The sequence below is a fragment of the Mus pahari genome, chromosome 5 (assembly GCF_900095145.1).
Source record: "Mus pahari chromosome 5, PAHARI_EIJ_v1.1, whole genome shotgun sequence".
NCBI lineage: Eukaryota > Metazoa > Chordata > Mammalia > Rodentia > Muridae > Mus > Mus pahari.
In genome coordinates, this window is record NC_034594.1 from 106841338 (window position 1) to 106860396 (window position 19059).

The following is a 19059-nucleotide window of genomic DNA, read 5'->3' on the forward strand; positions in this document are numbered from 1 at the left end:
CTTTGGGGTTCATCAGGATGGTTATTTCTCATGTCCCCCGATCGCCTTTCAGCTCACATATCCTTCCTTATTCCCCTGCAAGGGCAGACAGTTGATAAGTAGCTGAGCAAGTCAGGGCAAAGTGGAGGACCAGTCTGCCTGTACATGTAAGAGTGATGATTTTCCCCGACACACTACTGATATCTCTCAGTACCCAAGTCGGGCTATCTCCTGCGGCGGGCCTGAGGTTATGTGGCCTCACTTCCTTTCTAGCCTGGAAGGCCAAACCCAGCTCCTGGTGTGTTTCACTAGGTGTCTAGATTAGTTAGGGCCTTTTACTCCAAGAACTGCCACCGTGGACCTACCTTCATTTGGAGGTGCTGGGGACTCCTCCGTGGCTGCTTCACCAGAGCCCACCTGCGTCCTGGCACTGAGGGAGAAACGGTAACGCGACACGGGGTCTGCTCTCTGCACCGAGAACTTGGTCTGATTGGGGGAGAAGTTTTCCACCATCTGCTTCCCCAGTTTGGTTCCATTAACTGGGGAGAGAGGCAAGTGGGAGGCTTAGTCCCTGCATGGGTTATAGGACAGCTTCCGGAGTTTCTGGAAGAGGAATGTGGCCCCTGCCCAGCAATATTCAAGACTTGGTTTAAAGGCAGGCATTGGGCATCCCCCCCACACACACACATATCAGGACCTCCCATTGTAAGTATTGAGGAACTTCCAGTGTTCCTCAGGGTTCACATTGGTCACTGAGTCCAGCGTCTCTAGCCTCCTGAAAGTCATGTGGCCAATTCTAAAGGCTTAGTACCGGGGAAATTCCCCAGGGCCTTGATTGCTACTACCTCTTTTGTAAAAGACCACTTTCTTCAATACAGGAGGGGAAGGGTCAGTCCAGAGATCAATTCAGAACAGCATGCAAGACACACTGCTAAAGTGTCAATAACAGGTCACTGGCCCTTTGAGCTTCCCAGAAAGGGGCAGCACTGTCTACACTAGACGTCTTAACATTGTTGAAGTGTGATGGCATCCCTGCTCCCATGGAGACTCCTGAGCATCCTCAGATGCCTGCGCACACTCCATCTGCCCATCACATAGAAGGGCTAATGGGAGAGGAACTCTTCTGCTTAGCCTTGTAGGTGCCGAAGACTGCTCACTCCCAGAGGGCTGGGATTGCTGCCTCCTGCAGGCGGGGCTGTGTAATTGCAGGGACTGGGTTCTGCCTGTTCCCTTAGTTATGGGGAGCTCTCCCTTAGCACTCACATTCCTACCCAATGCCCTCTGCTTCTGATCTCCACTCCTCAAGAAACTAGTGAGAAACAGTCTGTGATTGTATCTGACTCAGAGAGAGCAGAGAAACAGAACATACAGGGGACGTATCTGAGAGTGTATCCAATCAGGATTCCGTTGGGATGCTCTGGGTGGTCCCACTCCAGGTTGATGGTCTCCAGGTTGGGTTGTCGGACTCTGAACCGCCTGGGGGCACTGGGTACTTGGGGAAGGAGGAGGGAGCCAGGAGGTGAGGGCAGGGAGGATGAGGAGAACACAGAAAACAAAGTACAGGCATGAAGGCATGACCTTAGGTATCGCTGTGCTGGACTACTGCTGAACCTGGCCCTAGCTCCTTGAGGGCAGAGCCTGCTGCCTGCCTGGCAACCACTTTCACCCGGTATAAAGCCAAGCAGAGGCTCAGCTACTGCTGTTGAACTGGAGGAAGAAGACAAGTGAGTTTCCTTTTAGCAGCTACCCTGGAGTTGGCACAAATAGGTGGCTTCAATTCTGCAAATGTACCCCCAAACCATAGAGCCACTCCCAGGCAGGGAACCGATCATAACTGTCTTGTGGCAAGGGTGCAGTTCCCAGTCCCCAGCCAAGGGCTCTCACCACTGGCTGCAGCAGCAGGGCCCAGCTTCTGAGCTGGGAATGCAAGCTCTGTCGGGGAGGAGATAGAGACTCAGGACAGAGCACCTGGAAAGGGGTAGGGAAGTGATGGGGAGAGACTAATGATAGGAACCAAACTGAGGAAGGAGGGAGAGGCAGGGATAGAGAAGACAAGAGGAGAACAAGGGAGAAGTGAGAGGAGGAAAAGAAGAAAAATAGGAAACAATTAAGGAAGGAGGGAGGAGAAACAGAAAAGCCATAGCTCATGCCGAGTGGATAAAAGCTGATGGGGAACCAAGGTGATAATAGAACTGTCTAGATGTCTGGACCCCCGGGTTAGATCAAAGCACAAACCCTCAGGAGGGTGGGGGTGACACTTGGCGGCACTCTATACACATAGGCCAACATCCCAGGAGTGTCTCTTGATGCTGTGGGGGGAGGCTTGTGCAGATCTTGGGTGCTGGTCAGCAGGACACTGAAGTGGCCAGACGCACAGGTGGCTTCTCCTCAGAGGAGGTTCTGGCTTCAGTCTTATGGCCTGGGTCTGGAATGCCATGGGCTCACCGCACAGATCTCTTGTTAAACCAGCTTCCATTGGGTGGGTCGCTTTGATGGTCATCTGCTTGCCGAGGTCACCCTGGCTGTCCATGCTGGAGCTGCCCCAGGCTCACTGGTGGCACTACCCTTGTCCAAACCCAGATTAAAGAGCTTCGGGTCAGACCTACCTCCTTCCGGGGTGGTGAATTCCTTGGTTTCACTTCGAGGCCCGTCACCTCTCCCATTGACCACCACCATCTCCAGCTTGTAGTTACTGTAGGGGAACAGGCGGGCCACCACGCCCCGGGGACGGTCACCAGGGAAGCTGGCCTGCTGTCTCTTCTGAGACACCCACAGGTTCTTCAGCAAACTGCTTTCCCTCCAGTAGTAAGCCTTTGAGACAGAGGCAGGTTGGTGAGGGGCTAGGCAGCAGGGCCAGGTTAGTGGTTAGTGGCGGTAGTGACTGGTCCTCCCTTTGCTTGCTACAGGCTGCTCTGTCTCAGGTGACCTCATCCTCTCCATAGAGGATGGCAGGACAGCCTCAGGGTCCCGATCATGAATAGAATAACGCTGAACATGAAACACGGTTAAGATTTTCAGCCGTTTTTTGGAGCCACTCCACCACATCTTTGGAGACTATGTCCCAGCTGGGTAACAGGTTGCACAGGGAGAGTCCATGCCAGAACCATAAATGTGAACCAGGGGTGCTGGCGCAGAAAGCTTTGTGCCTGGTGCTCAAAGAGCATTTTGTTTTCAATTGGATTAGTACCGTTTAGGGAGACAGAAGGTGGGCACACGAGGAGCAGGTTGTCCCAGACAGTCGGAGTATATGAGCAATGGTTGATTTAATTCTCAGAAGCCAAGCGATTTCTTCACATACTGTTGAAGATCGTTCAGATGGCAGACACATGTCCCAGTCAGTAGGGTTACAGGGCTGCAGGGAGCAGAGCTCGGATGGGAAGGGTGGCCTTGGAGGTGGCAGAGGTGAAGGGTATAGTGAAGGTCTTATTAGCAGTGGTAGGAAGCCACGGGACAAACGTGTCACAGCAGTGTCACGGGCGAAGTGGTGAGGAAATCCACACTTAAGGAGACCGATAAGTACTTCAGTAAGAAAACTCTCCAGGCCAGCAGGTTAAGGGTTAAAAGTTAACTGTCGGGGAGGAGCTCGGTCAGGTGGGCCAGGCGCACCGGCCTTCCTTTCTTTAGTTCACTGCCAAGTTAATTTTCCAAGAAGGGATGGACCCCCTTCTGTGTGTTCCCAGCTGCCCATCAGCCAACTTCTGATGGCCTCAGAAGTCACAGACCCAGTGGGAACCCATGCCATACCACCCTCACTGCCAACTGAAATGCAGTTTCAGTTTCCCTCCTGAGGGAAAGTCCCGGGTTACTTCTACAACCTCAGCCCAGCCCTCTGAGGACAGACACTTTCCCAGGCTGGAAGCCCAAGAGGCCAGGGTCTTTGGAATCTGTGTCAAGTAGCAGAGTTGGCTGAGGTAACAGGGAGGCAGCTTATATCCCTTCCATGGCTTTGCCTGTTAGTGTGGCTTTCTGCAACCAGCTCAGCAGGTGCCTCTGAGGGAGAGGGTGCAGCTCAGGGGTGCTTCGGTTATACACCTGTCTACTCACATACGGATAGCCAACGTGTGCTCTGCAGTCCCGGCTGAAACCCAGCCCCGTCCTAAGGAGTCCTAGCCGAGCTTGACCTTTCAATAGATCTCGTGTGTTCCTATAGGCTGTGTGATGTTCCTGCTAGCAAGTGTCCAATCCCGTATGGTTCTCCCACCTAGCGATGGTTGTAGCTATCATGACATCGTTTTTTACAGACTATTACATGTATGGTCGTGCTGGACCGACAGTCACAAAACCATAGCAACACAACTGTACTGCTTGGTGCTGATCATCTTTAGGTTACCAGGTTACCCATTTATAATGCTATTTATGTTACTGTTTTGCTTTTGCAGTGCTGGAAGCCCAGCTTCACGGATGTTAGGCAAGCCCTCTCTCACTGAGCCATGCCCGGGCCCTGCATTTTTTTAAATCCTATTTGGAAAACGCAGCTTACTGTAAAACAGTGTCAACATTACACCGGCCACAGCCTCACACACCTTATGCTTGCTGTGCGTGTTGACTGCAGTGAGCTGCCGTGCTGAGAAACTGGCTTGTACCAGCTAGGTTTGTCTCAGTGCGCACCGTGATGCTGGCACAATGACAAAATTGGCTAATGATGCATTTCTAAGAACATATCCCTGTTGCTAAGTGGTATATGAGCATATGTATAATATACATAAGCATATGTATGCATGTATATGCTCCCAACTGGGTAATTTCAAATCCCAGAAATCATCTCGAATCAACTTTAGATCCCACAAGTACTCCGAGGGTCCCCCGAGATCCCCTACACACCATGGCTGCTATCCCTTTCCCTGGTTAGCAAGAAGGTGGTTACGTAGGGCTGGGTGTTTGGCCTTCTCACTCGATACTCTCTGAGCTGGCCCTGGACCGTGTCAGAGTAGACTCGGTTCCACTGAAGGCCGATGGCTGTGCTGTTCAGGACTCGGATTTTAACTTCAGTGGGCGCGGCCCTGGGATCTGCAATGTGTGGGGACAGAGAGCAGGTTAAACAGGCAAGGTTGGCTCTTGGACTCTAGAGTCCCCTAGGATGTGTTCTGAGCCTGTACCTCTACCCTACTGCATACTGGGTACTCCAGACAGCAGTGAAGTCTCGGGACAAAAGGTGACAATCCAGGTGACCAGAGCAATGATTTGTGGCACCCAAGCTCAGGTGATCAGAGCAATGACTTATGCCACCCAAGCTCGGGGATCATCTAACTTCCTTTCCACTCTCTACCTGTTCCTCGTCAGCTCTTTCTGGACCTCGTCAGCCGAGTACCTTTTCCTCAGGCTTCTTGAGGAGTTTGGTCAATAGGAGGTGCCAACATGAGGTGCCAGGGTAGGAATAAAGGGTAGTGGACATTGCGTCCCTCAGCGTCCTCTGCTGAGCTGCAGGTTGGCAGCACTGTGCTCTTCTGCCAAGTCCCTGCACATAGCCATAGCCCCTGGGGCAATGCTCATGGGTGGTGGTGGCTCATGCATCCCCTGCCCCTTTGAGGCGCAAAGGGAAATCACAAGTCCTCCCTCAGGAGGCTCAGAGACCTTAGGTTCTCCTTGAATACTCTTCAAAAAATTATCAATAATCAATTCTGAGTGTACCAACAGAAACACTATCTGTCTGTAGAAAGAAGATGCCCCAGTTTCATTCAGAAAAGGAACATGGCTGCTCTGTGACTAAAGCAGAGCTGCTGCAGAGATGCACAGGGCCCAGGGTGGGAAGATATGGTGGAAACCATGGGGCCATACGGGAAGCCTGCAGTCACACTCACTGACTGGCAGCCCCCCTACACTCCTGTAGAAAAGTGTCGTCCGAGTAGAGGTGGGACTGAGTGGGGCCCCTCTGCTCATTTCCAGTGGGTCCAGTTCATCATTGCTTCTGGGACTTGGTCCTCATGGCTTCCCCCCCTCACCATCGTGGGACCACGGACCTCACCTGGAACCTAGCCTACTGTGTCCACTCCTAGTAAGATCTGCTCTTGTCCCTTCTTTCTGCTCACCCCACCAATCTCTTAATCTCTTCTTGGATCAGTCAGCCCCAGCTGTTGAGTCTGGTTGATTGTGCCAAAGCCCTGCTTTGCTCACAAGCTGTGGGGCTAATGTGGATACATTAGGCACAGAGGCCAGGCACACACTCTCACATATGGGTCTGGAGTGTTGATTTGCCCAGGGACTGACTTCCTAAGACCATCCCATGTCGTGTTCAATTCCAAGGGCTGGGGACAGCGTCGGAATGCTGGCAGATGACGTGTCAGGAAGACTCTAGTCGGTACTCTGCAGACTTCTGTGCCTGTGGCTCCTCTGTCGTGGGAGCCTAGCCTGCGCACTGAGTCCTTGGAGCATCTAAACAGCTCTTTCAAATTGGAGTCCTAAAGTCTCTCTTGGTGCCAGCAATGCAAGGCTTGGCAGTAAAGCCACCCATCTAGGAACCTGGGGACCTGGGGACCTGGGGACTTGGATTCTTTTTTTCAAGCATGACTTTTGCTGTTGTAGAATCCTTGAAAGGGTTGTCTCTAGACTCTCTGTTTTTACAGTTGTAAAGTTCCAGCACTGGGGTGTGTATTGAGCTAAGGGGGCTGTGTTTAAAAGGTATTTCTCCTCTTGTTACCAGGTGCTGCACATCCCAGGTCATGGGTAAGGTAGCCCTGTCTCTTGGGAACTGTTTGCCCTCCCATGATACACCCCGAGCTTCTCAGCCTGTGAGAACAGCCACATAGAGCTTGGCAGTCCTGCTTGGGGAGAGAGGTGGGCCGATACTCACAATCTTCTCCCGAGTACCCAATGACGGTGTCAGGCTCGGGGCCTTTCCCAAAATCATTTTCAGCCTGGACTCGGATCTCGTAGGGTACGTAGACAGGTGTCTGCCCCACCACGTAGCGAGAGCCCCACACTGTGACATTGTTCCAAGTCTCTCGGGTCTCTCTCCGTCGCCACTTGACAATGTAGCGTAGGTTGGGGCCAAAGGCAGAGGTAGCATTCATAGGCTGTGCAGGGGGAGACAGACAGACAGACAGATGGGGTGGAAAGGGTGTTGGTAAAGTCACTCACTGCTTGCCCTCTTCATCTTGTGCTAAACACTCTGCCCAGGCTGCCTGCCATTGACCGGTTCCTTCGCAGTGCTGACTTCCTGGGGAGCCTAAAATCATAGGAGCTCTGTGGCGTCCAGATTCCCTATGGCAAAAGCTTCACCAGAGACTTCATCACTTTGACGGCAAGCACCACCCACACTGCAGTGCATCGGGAGCAAAGGGTTTACTTTGGGCAAATTTCCTCCTCAGACAGAAGGAGTGGGGCTCCAGAGAATGACAATCATGATCTCTGGAGTCAGAGATGGCTCCGCTCTAACCAAACTACTCTTTTACAGACTCAGAGTCCAGAACTGACTTCAGTTCTACCAAATCCACATATCCTTCTCCATACACCAGAGCTGGTTAAAGACGACTGAAACCCATTAGTCCTAAGGATCTGGTTCAGGAACCAAGGTCCTAAGGCTTGCCACACAGAGCCATAGACGAGCTGCCAGAATTCAGCCCAAAGCTGCCGGACAAGGATGTGGGAGGCACGTGCTTCAGAGTGACAGGGTTGATGGTGACACTTGAGGAACAAGCGCTACATCTCTGTGGTTGTTATTCACAGCAGCCTCTCAGTGCCACTTGAGCGAATATATTTACCAATATTAGTCTTGGAAGTGGTTTAGGAAAAGTCAATTTGAAAATATATATCCCAGTTTTAGTTTGGAAGGTATATTCAAGGGCTAGGCTGAAGAGGGGAGATGACCTTTCGGGTCACCTTGCCCATGCCGTAGAAATGCCCTGGACTTTGTAATGGTGCCAGTCTCCAACAACCCACAGCACAGAGCCAGTGCACATCAAACTCAGTGTTGATATTCTGCACGTCTTTTTCTCCTAAAGCCCAGGTCCCTCCTTAATCAAACTGTTCTAATTTGTTGGCTTTCTCGATGAATTTTGCCAGACTGGCAGCCTGTGACATTTGGCAACCTCTGCTCCCATCTCTGCTCCTAGACACTTGTTCTGTTTGATTTCCGAATGCTCAATTCTGACTAGCTTGGTTCTCAGAGGACAGTTGTCCCAATCGGTTAGGCCAGTGCTTCTCAACCTGTGGGTTGCACGAAACTCCTTGGGGGTGGGAAGGTGTGGAACAACTTTCACAGGGGTCACATATCAGACATCCTGTATATCAAATGTTCACACTACGATTCATAGCAGTGGCAAAATGACAGTTATGAAGTAGTAACAGAAATAATTTTATGGTTGGGAGGGTCACTGTATTAATTAGTGAGGAACCGTATTAAAGAGTCGCAGCATTAGGAAGGTTGAGAGCCACTGAGTTAGACAGGCTGAAGCACACTATGGCACCAGGGGAGTAAGGAATGGGGGCTCCTGGGTGCCTGCTGCCAAGTAAGCAGGCCTCTGGGGGTGGGGTGGGGAGGTACACTCACCGTCCATGTGATCTCCATATTGTTCTTTCTTGTCCCTTCGCCCTTCACATCACTGGGATTAGATTCAGGGGCTGGAATCCAAACAGATAAAGCTGAATCCCAACCTGAGCCTGACCAGGGTCCCCGTGTGCCTCCTACCTAACTGGCCCCTTCTGTACTCTGGCTCTTCTTAGCTCCTAACTTTTTCTTCCATGTGTGTTCTGTCTTCCTGGCTAAGACTTGCACCCCCAAAGTAGAGCTAATTGCTTTTCAGTGTAATCCTTTGCCGAGTTAGCGCTCATCATAAAGCTTTCTGCTGAGTATATTTTGTGAGATGCTGGCTTACCCTAGTATTTAATGTTTGGGGGCAAGCATTTCTACCTCCATGAGCTGGTGTGACAGCATAAATTCAGCCATTATCTTGGTGTGTTATGAAGAGAAATCCGACATAACACCAGATTATGTATATTCTTAAGGGCGTCTGCCACAGCTCCATGCTTTCAAGCAGATGATAAAGAATCATTAGCAATAATAAAAGTGACAGTTCAGATTTACTGTGTTTACTGTGTGATGGGCACCATAGTAAGTGCCTGGTGTGTATTTTCTATTCCTTCCTTTCATGTGCATCTGTGTGTGCACATGTGTCAGGGGTCAGGGGTCAGTATTGGGTGTCCTCCTCAATCACTCTCCACCGTTTTTTGTTTGTTTGTTTGTTTGTTTTGTTTTTGTTTTTCGAGACAGGGTTTCTCTGTATAGCCCTGGCTGTTCTGGAACTCACTTTGTAGACCAGGCCGGCCTCGAACTCAGAAATCTGCCTGTCTTTGCCTCCCAAGTGCTAGGATTAAAGGCATGCACCACCATGCCGGGCTTCCACCATATTTTTTGAGACAAGGTCTCTCACTGTACTTGGAACTCAGTGATTCAGCGACAGTGGCTACAGTGGCTAACGAGCAAGCCCTAGACATGATTCCTTCTCCTCCACTTCTCCATTGTTGGGATGACAAATGAGTGTCACCAGGCCCACCTTGACATGGGTCCTGGGTCCATTGAATTCAGGTCCTCATGCTTCACAGCAAGCATTTTACTAACTGAACTATCTTCCTGTCTCTTCCACATTATAGCTATTTGTTTGTTTGCTTGTTTAATGTATGCACATGTGGCTTCACATAGGCCACAGTGTATATGTGAAGGCCAGAGGACAACTTCCGAGATTCAGTCATCTCCTTCCATCCACTGGGTGCCAGGGATCAAACTCAGGTCATCAGACCTGGCAGCTGGTGCTTCTTCCCACTAAGCTACCCCCCAGCTTTTAAAAGTGGGAGTCCACTTCACAGCCCTGAGGTGTGTGTTATTAGCCTTCTGTTTCACAGGTGAAGGGGCTACAAGTGAGCTGTCTAAGTGCCCATGGCTGGAAGCTGGGGTGATCCTGGGCGAACTCAGGGCACCTGGCGCTCAAGTACTCACGTGCCCCGCTGGTCCGGTACCGCTCGGATGGAAGGCTGGGGTGGCTGCTCCCAACCTCGTTGACAGCGATGACTCGGAATTGGTAGTTGACATACGGGGATAGATGGAGGACAGCTGAGTTGACGCTGCCTGGGAACTTGGAGTGGTCATGCCAGACCCCTGGTTGGAACTGGTCCTCTTCAAACTGAACGACGTAGTCTGAATGGACAAGGAGGACAGAGCTGTTCTGGGAGTCACAGGGTCCTGCTTTACGACCACATCCTTCATGGCTTCTCTTTGTCTTTATCATTTCCGAGGGATACAGGGACACACAAAGACGCCTTCCCAAGACACAGGGCAACCAAGGTCTCCATGTGTGGGTCATGAGGCAGAGGTGGGAGCGGGACATTTTTTTGGGGGGAGGCTCATCCAAGACTCTCTAGTTCTGGGGCACAGAGCCCGGCCTGACCTGTGATAGGGCTGTTGTTGTCATCCCCTGGGATCCAGGTCAGCCTTACACTCCTCTCAGCCAGGTCAGTGAGCTCCAAGTCCCTGGGTCTGTCTGGCCGCCCTGGCAGCAGAGGAAAAAGATGTCACTCAGAGTTCCTGAAGGAGAGCCAGTCCCTCTCCTCGGGGTAGTACTAGTCCTGGACAAGTCCCCGAGGGGTTCATGTCTCTACTGCCAGTAGATCAAACCTACCCTGCAGAGACAGTGCAGGGACCACCCGCTTCCCTCCAGGAGACAAGGGAGAACCAAGAAGATCAAGAATATGGAAGAAGGGAATAAGGAGAGTCAGGTGGGACAGAGGGAATGAGGCCATCTTGTTTCTTCAGATCGTGTAGAACACACACATGGGGCGGGGGGGAGCTGCTGTTTCTGTGAGGGGGGCTGGTGGGGAGGAATGGGGACCTGTTTTTTGTCTCAGTCCTCATGATGACTGCTTGTCTTTCTGGATGCAAGGACTCTCGGGAGCATTCTAGGAGAGCTCTGCAGTGCTGAGCAGGGCAGACTGACGAGGGAAGTGAGAAGGGACCAAGACAGGCCGGGCCTGGTAGGAGACTCAGTCTGGATTATATGAGGATGTAGAGCAGAGGGGCCCACAGGCTTCCACACAGGGTAAAGGAAGCAGGTTTCTTTTTGGGGGTGGGGTGGGGGATGGGGGGGAGGGGGGTGGGGGGAGGGATGGACATGCTGTTCTAGTGAGTATCAGCATCATCCTGGTTTTGGAATAAAGTCGTGCAGCCACAGAACGGAAGCAGACACCCCCCCACCCCCCACACACACATTTTACCTCCCCGAACCAGCTATTTCCATCTTTTGGCTGGTTACTAGGAGGACCTACAACAGTGGTTCTCAACCCATGGGTGTCAACTCCTTTGTAGGGGGTTGAATAACCCTTACACAGTGGTAGCCCAAGGCCACCGGAAAACACAGATATTTACATTGTGATTCATAATAGTTGCAAAATTACAGGTATGAAGTAGCACGTACTTATGAAGTCTGCACAGAATGAACAAACATAATTTTATGATGTGGTGGGTCACCATAACGTGAGGACGGTATTAAAGGTTGTGGTGTTAGGAAGGTTGAGATTTACTAACCTAGAAAGTGAGTCACTTAAGTTCACAGTGGTGTGTGTGTGCATGTGCGTGTGTGCGTGTGTGTGTGTGTATGTGTGTGTGTTATGTGATGCACGGCAGTAGGTGAGTGGCAGTCTATAAACTGATGAGCCTGTAGATGATGTCTGAGGAAGCTTTCTTGATTGGCCATTAGGCCATGAGGCATAAGTTAGGGGTCAACAGTAGGCACCTTAAGGGAGAGCTAAGTGTGGTGGAAAGATGGAGGTCCAGACTTATGAGTCCAACCTGCAGAAGAAGCCTTGACATGGGCCAGGAAGGCAGGTGACTGTGAGTGCCTGAGGGTCAGAGGTCGCACGCAGGCATGTGAAAGTGTAGCCCACCAGCACATTTCTCCTCACGATCCCACCCCTGGGCACCAGAGCCCCTGATTAGTGCCAATTACCTTTGGGCAGGGCAGCCAAACGGTTAGTTGGAGTGGCCTGATCAGCTGCAACGGTAAGATGGGTTATCCAGGTTAGCAGGTGGTTATCCAGGTTGGTTAGCAGGGTTAGAGGGCTCTAGACGGACGCGGATGGATAGCCGAGGCTTTACAGCTGTCCCTGGGCAGCCCGCCTCCCAGCTGACTCTGTGTGTTTCTCCATGGCCTGGAGTGGGGTTTCTGACTTCTTCCTGTCCTAGTACTGTTAACGTATCTGGGCCCATCGTGGCCAGCAACGGTGACCTCCACTGCAGGAGTGCAGAGAGGAAACAGGGCAGAGACAGCAGTGAGGATCTGCTCCACTGGAAGGGGTAGCCACCTTCCCATCTGTTCAGAATGGCTTGCTCTCTGCAGGCCAGCATGGACAGGGAGGGGTGGCATCCTCTTAGTCAGCGTGTGGCAGTGTGAATGCCACTAAGTCCTGGGAGCAGCGTGGGAGGGAAAGGAAGCTGGAGGAGGTGCTGGAAGTGTGCGCACCCCCCCCACACCCTACACATACACACACAGCACTCTCCCACTGTACTTCCACAGACACACACCACACACAGATATACATACACAACCCACGTATAGCACACAACACTCCCCCTCCATGCTATACCTCCATAGATACATCCCCCACACCACACTTCATATATACATATACACTCATACACATGACACTGCCCCCCCCCCACACCTCCACACACCCACACCATCCCCCATTCCATACTATACCCCTCCACACCATATCACTGAACACACATACACACACACCACCACCACCACCACCATCATCATCATCATCATCATCATCATCATCATCATCATCATCATCATCCTCTTGGTCTAGCATTGCTTCAAGATGGCTTTAGTCAACTTGGTGGTGTGAAGGTGCTGTAAGAGAGCAGAAGAGGCAGAAGTCACTCCACTTTCTGCTGTTCCACACCTTTCAGCTGCGCTTGGGAGGTCAAGGACCTCACTCAGGAGACAGAACTCCACACTGTCCTCCTCGGCTTGTTTGAGAGTGGCAGCTCCTAATCCAGAGACCCGAAGAGGCCATGGCGCCTAACGGCTGCTGACTATGCATTGCCCTGCTGACTCTGCGTTACCCAGTGCTCACGGCTGCTCTGGCTGCTGAGAGGCAGGGAGATGGGCTGTTAGCACTGATGTGGGTGACAGATGTTACCTAGAACAGTGAGGTAGGCCTTTGCCAGGTCCTGGTCCAGCTCGGTGCTGGCCATGCACGTGTAACTGCCCTGGTCCCGCTCCGCCACTCCAAAGATGGTCAGGGAGTCGTCTTCCTTCTTCATCCTGCAAGATGCCAGGCTGAGGTTGGCAGGAGGGTGGCTCACATACCGGGGATAGCTGATACTTTTGTCCCACAAGGGGAGGGCGAGGAGGTAAAGGAGGCAGCCGGGCTAGGTGAGAGAGCACGGCTCCTTCTGGGGCGTGAGGGACCATCTCAACACTGACTGGATGCCCGAGGCCTCAGCACCCACAATGGACCTGGCTCTGGCTCTTTCTTGTGCTGTACACACTTCCCAAATTAGGGTACCATTACGCCGACAAACCAAGACAGGCTGGTGTCGCTCCCCTTCCCTTACATGTGTTTTATCCTGTGGACCAGTTTTGACTTCTCTGAGACCCTACAGCCTGTTTTCACCAAAGGTAGTGGGTATCCCAGAGCAATACAGGACAGCTCTAGAGCTTTCAGTATCAATGGGCTCTGGATGCCCGTGCACACAGGCAGGATGTAGCCCTGCATGAAGCTGCGTGAGACTGGGAATGGCTGGTGTCTTACTGCCTAGCTCAGAGACAGCCAAAAGCCCTGGGAAGGGAAGCTGGGATCAGTAGTTCTCAATCCCGACTGCACATTACAAAATACCCAAGGGACCTTTAAATACCATCAACACCTGAGTTCTTACACCAATAAAATTAGAACTGGGGTGTAGGAGGTGTAGTTGGGGGCACTGTCAAAGCATCCAGAAGATCCTGAGCTGAGATGCATCAGGCACCACGCTGGACAAGGAAGATGAGGCCAGACCTGCCCTCTACTGGTAAGCGGGGGTACTACAAGAAGGGCTGAAGGGATTGGATCGTGGAGAGCAGAATAAAGAGGAAAGGAAGGGAATAAGAAGAGGGGATGTAAAAGGGAGTAAGAAGAGTGAGAGGAGGGGCTGGAGAGATGGTTCAGAGGTTGAGAGAACTGACTGAGTTCAATTCCGAGCAACCGCACAGCGGCTCACATCCATATGTAATGAGATCTAGCGCCCTCTTCTGGCACTCAGGCATATACACAGACAGAACACTGTACATAAATTAATAAATCTTAAAGAAAGAAAGAAAGAAAGAAAGAAAGAAAGAAAGAAAGAAAGAAAAGTGAGAAGAGGAGAAGGGATGAGGAAGACAGAAGATGGGAGAGAAGAGGAGAAGGAGAGAGAGAGAGGTCTCTGATAAGAGAGGAAGAAAAGGTTCCTGGGGATCCCCCCTGAGGAAAGGTCACCAAGGCCATCACTACTCCTAGTGACATGTGTGACACTGAAAGCAAGGGCAAACTTCCCCTTAAATGCGCGTAAGGAGTGGAGATGGAGAGCAGAAACCTGTTTCCAATGTAGAGTGGCTCGTCGTCCTTCAGCCAGGAGACTGTGAGCTTCAAGGAGGGGTCGTGCTTCACACGGCACTCCAGCTGCACCGTGGTGCCCCTCTTGGCCACCTGGTCCTCGGGCATCCTGTAGATCCTGGTGGGGTCTGTGAAGACAACTGGATAGCTGACCGCTGACCCCTTCTCTGCCCCCCAGCTCCTATGTGACCATGTAGTGTGCCATGCCTGAGCTTGGGATGTCTGGCATAGAATACAAACTAGCTGTAAGATCAGAGGGGAGCTCCTGTGTGTAAGGTAATCAAAACCCCCAAATAGTTCTCTGGCTCAGAAATCCATGATGTGAGTGCTGGTTCAGGGAGACAGGTGAGCCTCTGGATCAGGCGGATAGGCTGCCTGCCCCAGTGTTCCCACACTTGGATCAGGCTGATGTCCACTGGGATCAGCCCTCAGGCAGGGGCATTTCCAAAAGCACTTAGCACCTATGGACAGCCATGAGCATGGCTTTATTGCCCCACCTGAACTCTCACTAGTGACACTCTCCCACCCCACCTCCGCTTACCTTTGACCTCCAGGCGGACTTGATTTTCAGCTTTGCCCAGGATGTTGGTGGCCACACAGGTGTAGATGCCTTGGTCCTCTTTGCGAATCATCTTGATTTCTAGACTGCCGTTTTCATAGACGTGGTAGTTACCGCCATCCAGGTTGCTTCCTTGCCCATTCTTAAACCTCACAACAGAGCAGCAAACACAGCATACTGAGAAAGGACTGGCCCAAGGGAGCCAGGGAGCAGCAGAGTCCACGGCAGGGGACTGGGGAGCTCAAGGTAGATGCAACGGGGTCCTGAGCCTTGTAGGCACTGCCTGAAACCACTAGCTGGAAAGATTCAGCCCCTCTGAACAATATGGGGGTTCACCCAGACAGCCAGTTTTGACAGTTTAAGGAGCCCAGGCTTTGCTAAATACCGCCTGCTGGGCAGAAGGGAAGCAAAAAGACAGATGTCCCCTGCTGGGGAGACCTGGTCTCCTGGGACTTACCATCGGAGTGTTGGGATGGGAGACCCAAAGAACGGACAGTCCAGCCGTGTCCGGTTGTAAAGGATCACCCTGATGAGCTGGTTCCGGGGAGACAGCATCCGAGGGGGTACATCTGAAACCCCAGAGGGTCAATTTTCCAATATGAGTGTGAAGCACATCCCCTCCCCTCCTTCCCTCGCTCCTCCCCTTCCAGCAGCCTTCTGGACACCTAGATACACTCATCCGTCCCTTCCTTTTTCAAACCTCATCTGAGGGAAACCGATCCAGCCTACGGTCCCTGGGATTCAGGTGTCCCAGGAGCATTACAAATGCTGCCCAACACAGTTGTAGACCACAGCCATGTTACAATGTCAAAGGATGACATCTCTGCTGTTTACGTGAGGAGAGGGTGAATTTATCCATCTATCTGTCTCCCATCTGTCCCACATCCAGACTAGCTTTTGCAAAGGGGTTTTCCCAAAGTCTTGCACAGCTTCTGGAGCCGATCCTCCACAGCCCTGAGATATACTGTATCTGCCAGTTCCCTCATCCGTCTCCCTGCCCAAGGAGAGCAGCAGCCATGCTCAGAAGCACTTCCTATGCAGCTTCTCTGATGGAATGAGCCCTGTGGTCACCTGGCTTGGTGGAGTGCAAGTCCTTTATTCATGCGCCACACCTCCCCAGGCCTGCCCAACATGCCCAGGCTGCAGAGAACATGTACTTCATGACGTCACTGGAACCCAGGAAGACCCCACTGCCAGTGGGCAGAGACTCACCCAACACGCTGACGAAGGCATTGGCCAGCAGGTAGCCATGTTCATTGGATGTGTTACATTGGTACACTGCCCTGCTGCTGATCTGAGTATCCCGGAAGATGATAGTGTCTCCGGCCACCTCACGGTTGGGATTGGGTGGTGCCGCTACAAGTAAGAAAGAGAGGCTTCCCGTAAGAAACGGAAAAGGGGACAGTGAAGGGCATGCAGGGATCTCTCTCTCTCTCTCTCTCTCTCTCTCTCTCTCTCTCGACAGGGTCCCAAGTATGCTAAGGGTTCTGTGGAATGTGAACCCAAGAAGAGCCAGCTTCTAGACTCAGCACTGTCGAACTGTGTGACCTGGGCCCTATGGGAATTTGTTTCTCCATCTATCATCTGGTGGGAACCTGAATCTTTGCTTTCTGCAGGTAATAGCTGAGCAGATGTGGCTAAAAATAAAAGCCATGGAAACAGACTTTGCAAATAGGGATCTAAGCACATCTCCAGTCAGTGTTGTTAACATTGCTTCAGTTCCTGCTCTGTGAGACAACCCATGGCCTCATGGGGTTTTGTGATGATATCCTGAGACTTTTCATACAGGTGTAAAGTGGTTAGCAAGGCCTAGCAATACTGTTAGTGTTTTCACTCAATTTATTTAGTCAGTTGATTTGTTTTCTGAGACAGGGCCTTGTTGTGGAGCTCTTGTTGGCCTTGACCGCATCACATTGCCCAGACTACACTCATGGCAATCCTCCTGTCTTAGCCACTAAATGCTGGGATTGCAGGCATGAGTCAGTGTGCCTGACATTCATTCATTATGATCTTAATCCAATGTGCATTGGCAAGAATACAGCAACATCCAAATGGCCCAGACCCATCATCTTCCCATCCTTTGGGCAGAGCCTCTTTCATACAAAAAAGCTGTCCACTGGCAAGAGCTTCCTGCCAACCGAGTCTTCATGCTTGCACAAAGACCTTCCTAAGACAAGTAGCCTACATCGAGACAGACCATTCTTGTCTATAGTTCTCCTGGGTTGCCGGGTCTGGAGAGCTATAGACCTTGTCCATATAAAGTCTTGTCCATCTGTCCTGAGGAAACATTATTCCTGTCTTCCCCATGAGAAGGAAGAATGAGGGGAGGGAGTAACGAGGAACTATAAAACGAAAGCTTTCCAGAAATGTAAAGAATAGTCACTCTTCTCATTTGTAACCACTGGGAATGTCTGGACCTGGAAGCAAATGCTTTGGCTTGCTGAGGCTGAGAGCTCACTGGGATTGCTCACATCTACAAGGGAACAGGAGTCTGGCCCTAGGGCGCCACTAACAGATGAGAATCTGGGGACTCAGCAGAAGGCAAATGAAGGCAGAGTCTATGTCCTTATCATCTACCCTGGGACCTACTCAGCAAAATGCCACCGGAGAAGTGGCGCCACCAGCCCAAACACATCCTTGCCTGGCCAATCTCACGAGCCCAGTTTTCCTACCAGTCACTTCTCTTAGGTACTTCCTGCAGACAGATGACTCAGCTCCAGGTTGTATCTACAGGACAAAGCTCTGAAGTGTACCACCGCTGCCTGCTTCCCCTGAAGTCTAGAAAGACAGAGGAGAGTGGTCCACAGACTGGGGCTACATCTGTGCTCATGGTGGGGTAGGGAAACTCCCTGGTGGATAGCTGCAGATTCAGTCTTAGCAAGTACAAGCCTGTTGCAGTCCAATGAAGTCTACCTAGCTCTCCTGCTTGCCGCCGCTGTGGCCTCCTGCAACTCAGCAGCTGTGTTTGGGAGGATTTGAACCCTGCTTTGCCTGTCTCCTCTGCTTCTCCATCTGCTCTTTTCCTTGATGATTTTTAAAATAATTTTTTCTATTCAGCATACAAAACGTAGAGGATGATACTCTCATACATATATACCAATGTACTTTGGTCATACTCTCCCCACCCCCCAGTACACTCCCATCCCTCACACGGCCCCCCTGGTTTCCATCCCGCAGTCTCCTTTCAGCCTCCTGTCTTGGGCCTCCTGTCCAGCTTTATGGTTTGTGTGCATGTCCTTGTCAAGTTTGACATTAGAGCAATGCAGGCTTCATAGAAATGAATCTGTTTGCATCCTTTCCTTTTTACCGCACGAACAGTTTGAGAAGCGCTGATGTTAGCAATTCCTTATAGGTCTGCTAGAATTCAGCAGTGAATGCTGCTTTGTCCAGGCCTCCAATTGATTGCTTCTTTAAGTTGCTCATACATTCTTGATTTAATTTTGGTAGGTCACAGGCATCTAGATCTTACCTGTTTCTTCTAGGCTGTCCAAATCACATGTTTTCCTAAACTATGTCCTAAATATTCTCTAGATTTCATTGAAATCTGTTGTGATGTCTCTCTTTTATGTCCAACTTTATTCATTTTGGTATCTTCTCTTCCTTTTGGTTCAATGATTAGAATTTGTCAATCTCATTTATTTTTCCATGAGCCACACTCTTAGTTTTATTGAGACTCGGTACTGTTCCTTCTTTTCCATTTCATTAATTTCTTCTCTGATTTTGGTTATTTCTTTCCATCTACTGCTTTGGGGTTTGGATTGTTGTTATCTTCCTGAGGTTCATCCTTGAGTTATTTATATGCAATCTTACTGTACATGAGCTTGAGGCTCTGGATGCTCCTCTTGTAACTGCCTTCATTAGATCCCAAAGGTTCTGACAAATGGAGCTTTTATTTTTCATTTGATTCTCAGAATCTTTCAAGCTCTCCTCACAGATTTCTTCGATGGCTCATT

General features: G+C 51.0%; 1 protein-coding gene across 20 annotated transcripts in view; it reads right to left on the bottom strand.

Annotated features, from left to right (window-relative positions):
* Nfasc (neurofascin) overlaps positions 1–19059 on the bottom strand; it is a 173911-nt gene that overhangs the window by 27443 nt on the left and 127409 nt on the right. For 11 of the 20 annotated variants that reach the window (XM_029538287.1, XM_029538293.1, XM_029538292.1 and 8 more), the window contains 14 exons: positions 16319–16462; positions 15564–15675; positions 15089–15255; positions 14528–14675; positions 13114–13238; positions 11910–11954; positions 10356–10457; positions 9908–10105; positions 8465–8535; positions 6767–6989; positions 4871–4986; positions 2586–2790; positions 1349–1471; positions 345–518 (listed from right to left, as the gene is read on the bottom strand). In XM_029538287.1, coding sequence (XP_029394147.1) covers positions 345–518; positions 1349–1471; positions 2586–2790; positions 4871–4986; positions 6767–6989; positions 8465–8535; positions 9908–10105; positions 10356–10457; positions 11910–11954; positions 13114–13238; positions 14528–14675; positions 15089–15255; positions 15564–15675; positions 16319–16462 — 1953 coding nt within the window. Of the gene's footprint in view, positions 1–344; positions 519–1348; positions 1472–2585; positions 2791–4301; positions 4987–6766; positions 6990–8464; positions 8536–9907; positions 10106–10355; positions 10458–11909; positions 11955–13113; positions 13239–14527; positions 14676–15088; positions 15256–15563; positions 15676–16318; positions 16463–19059 lie in introns of those variants that run through there. The other 9 variants (XM_029538295.1, XM_029538288.1, XM_021199196.2 and 6 more) reach the window with 4 other exon arrangements.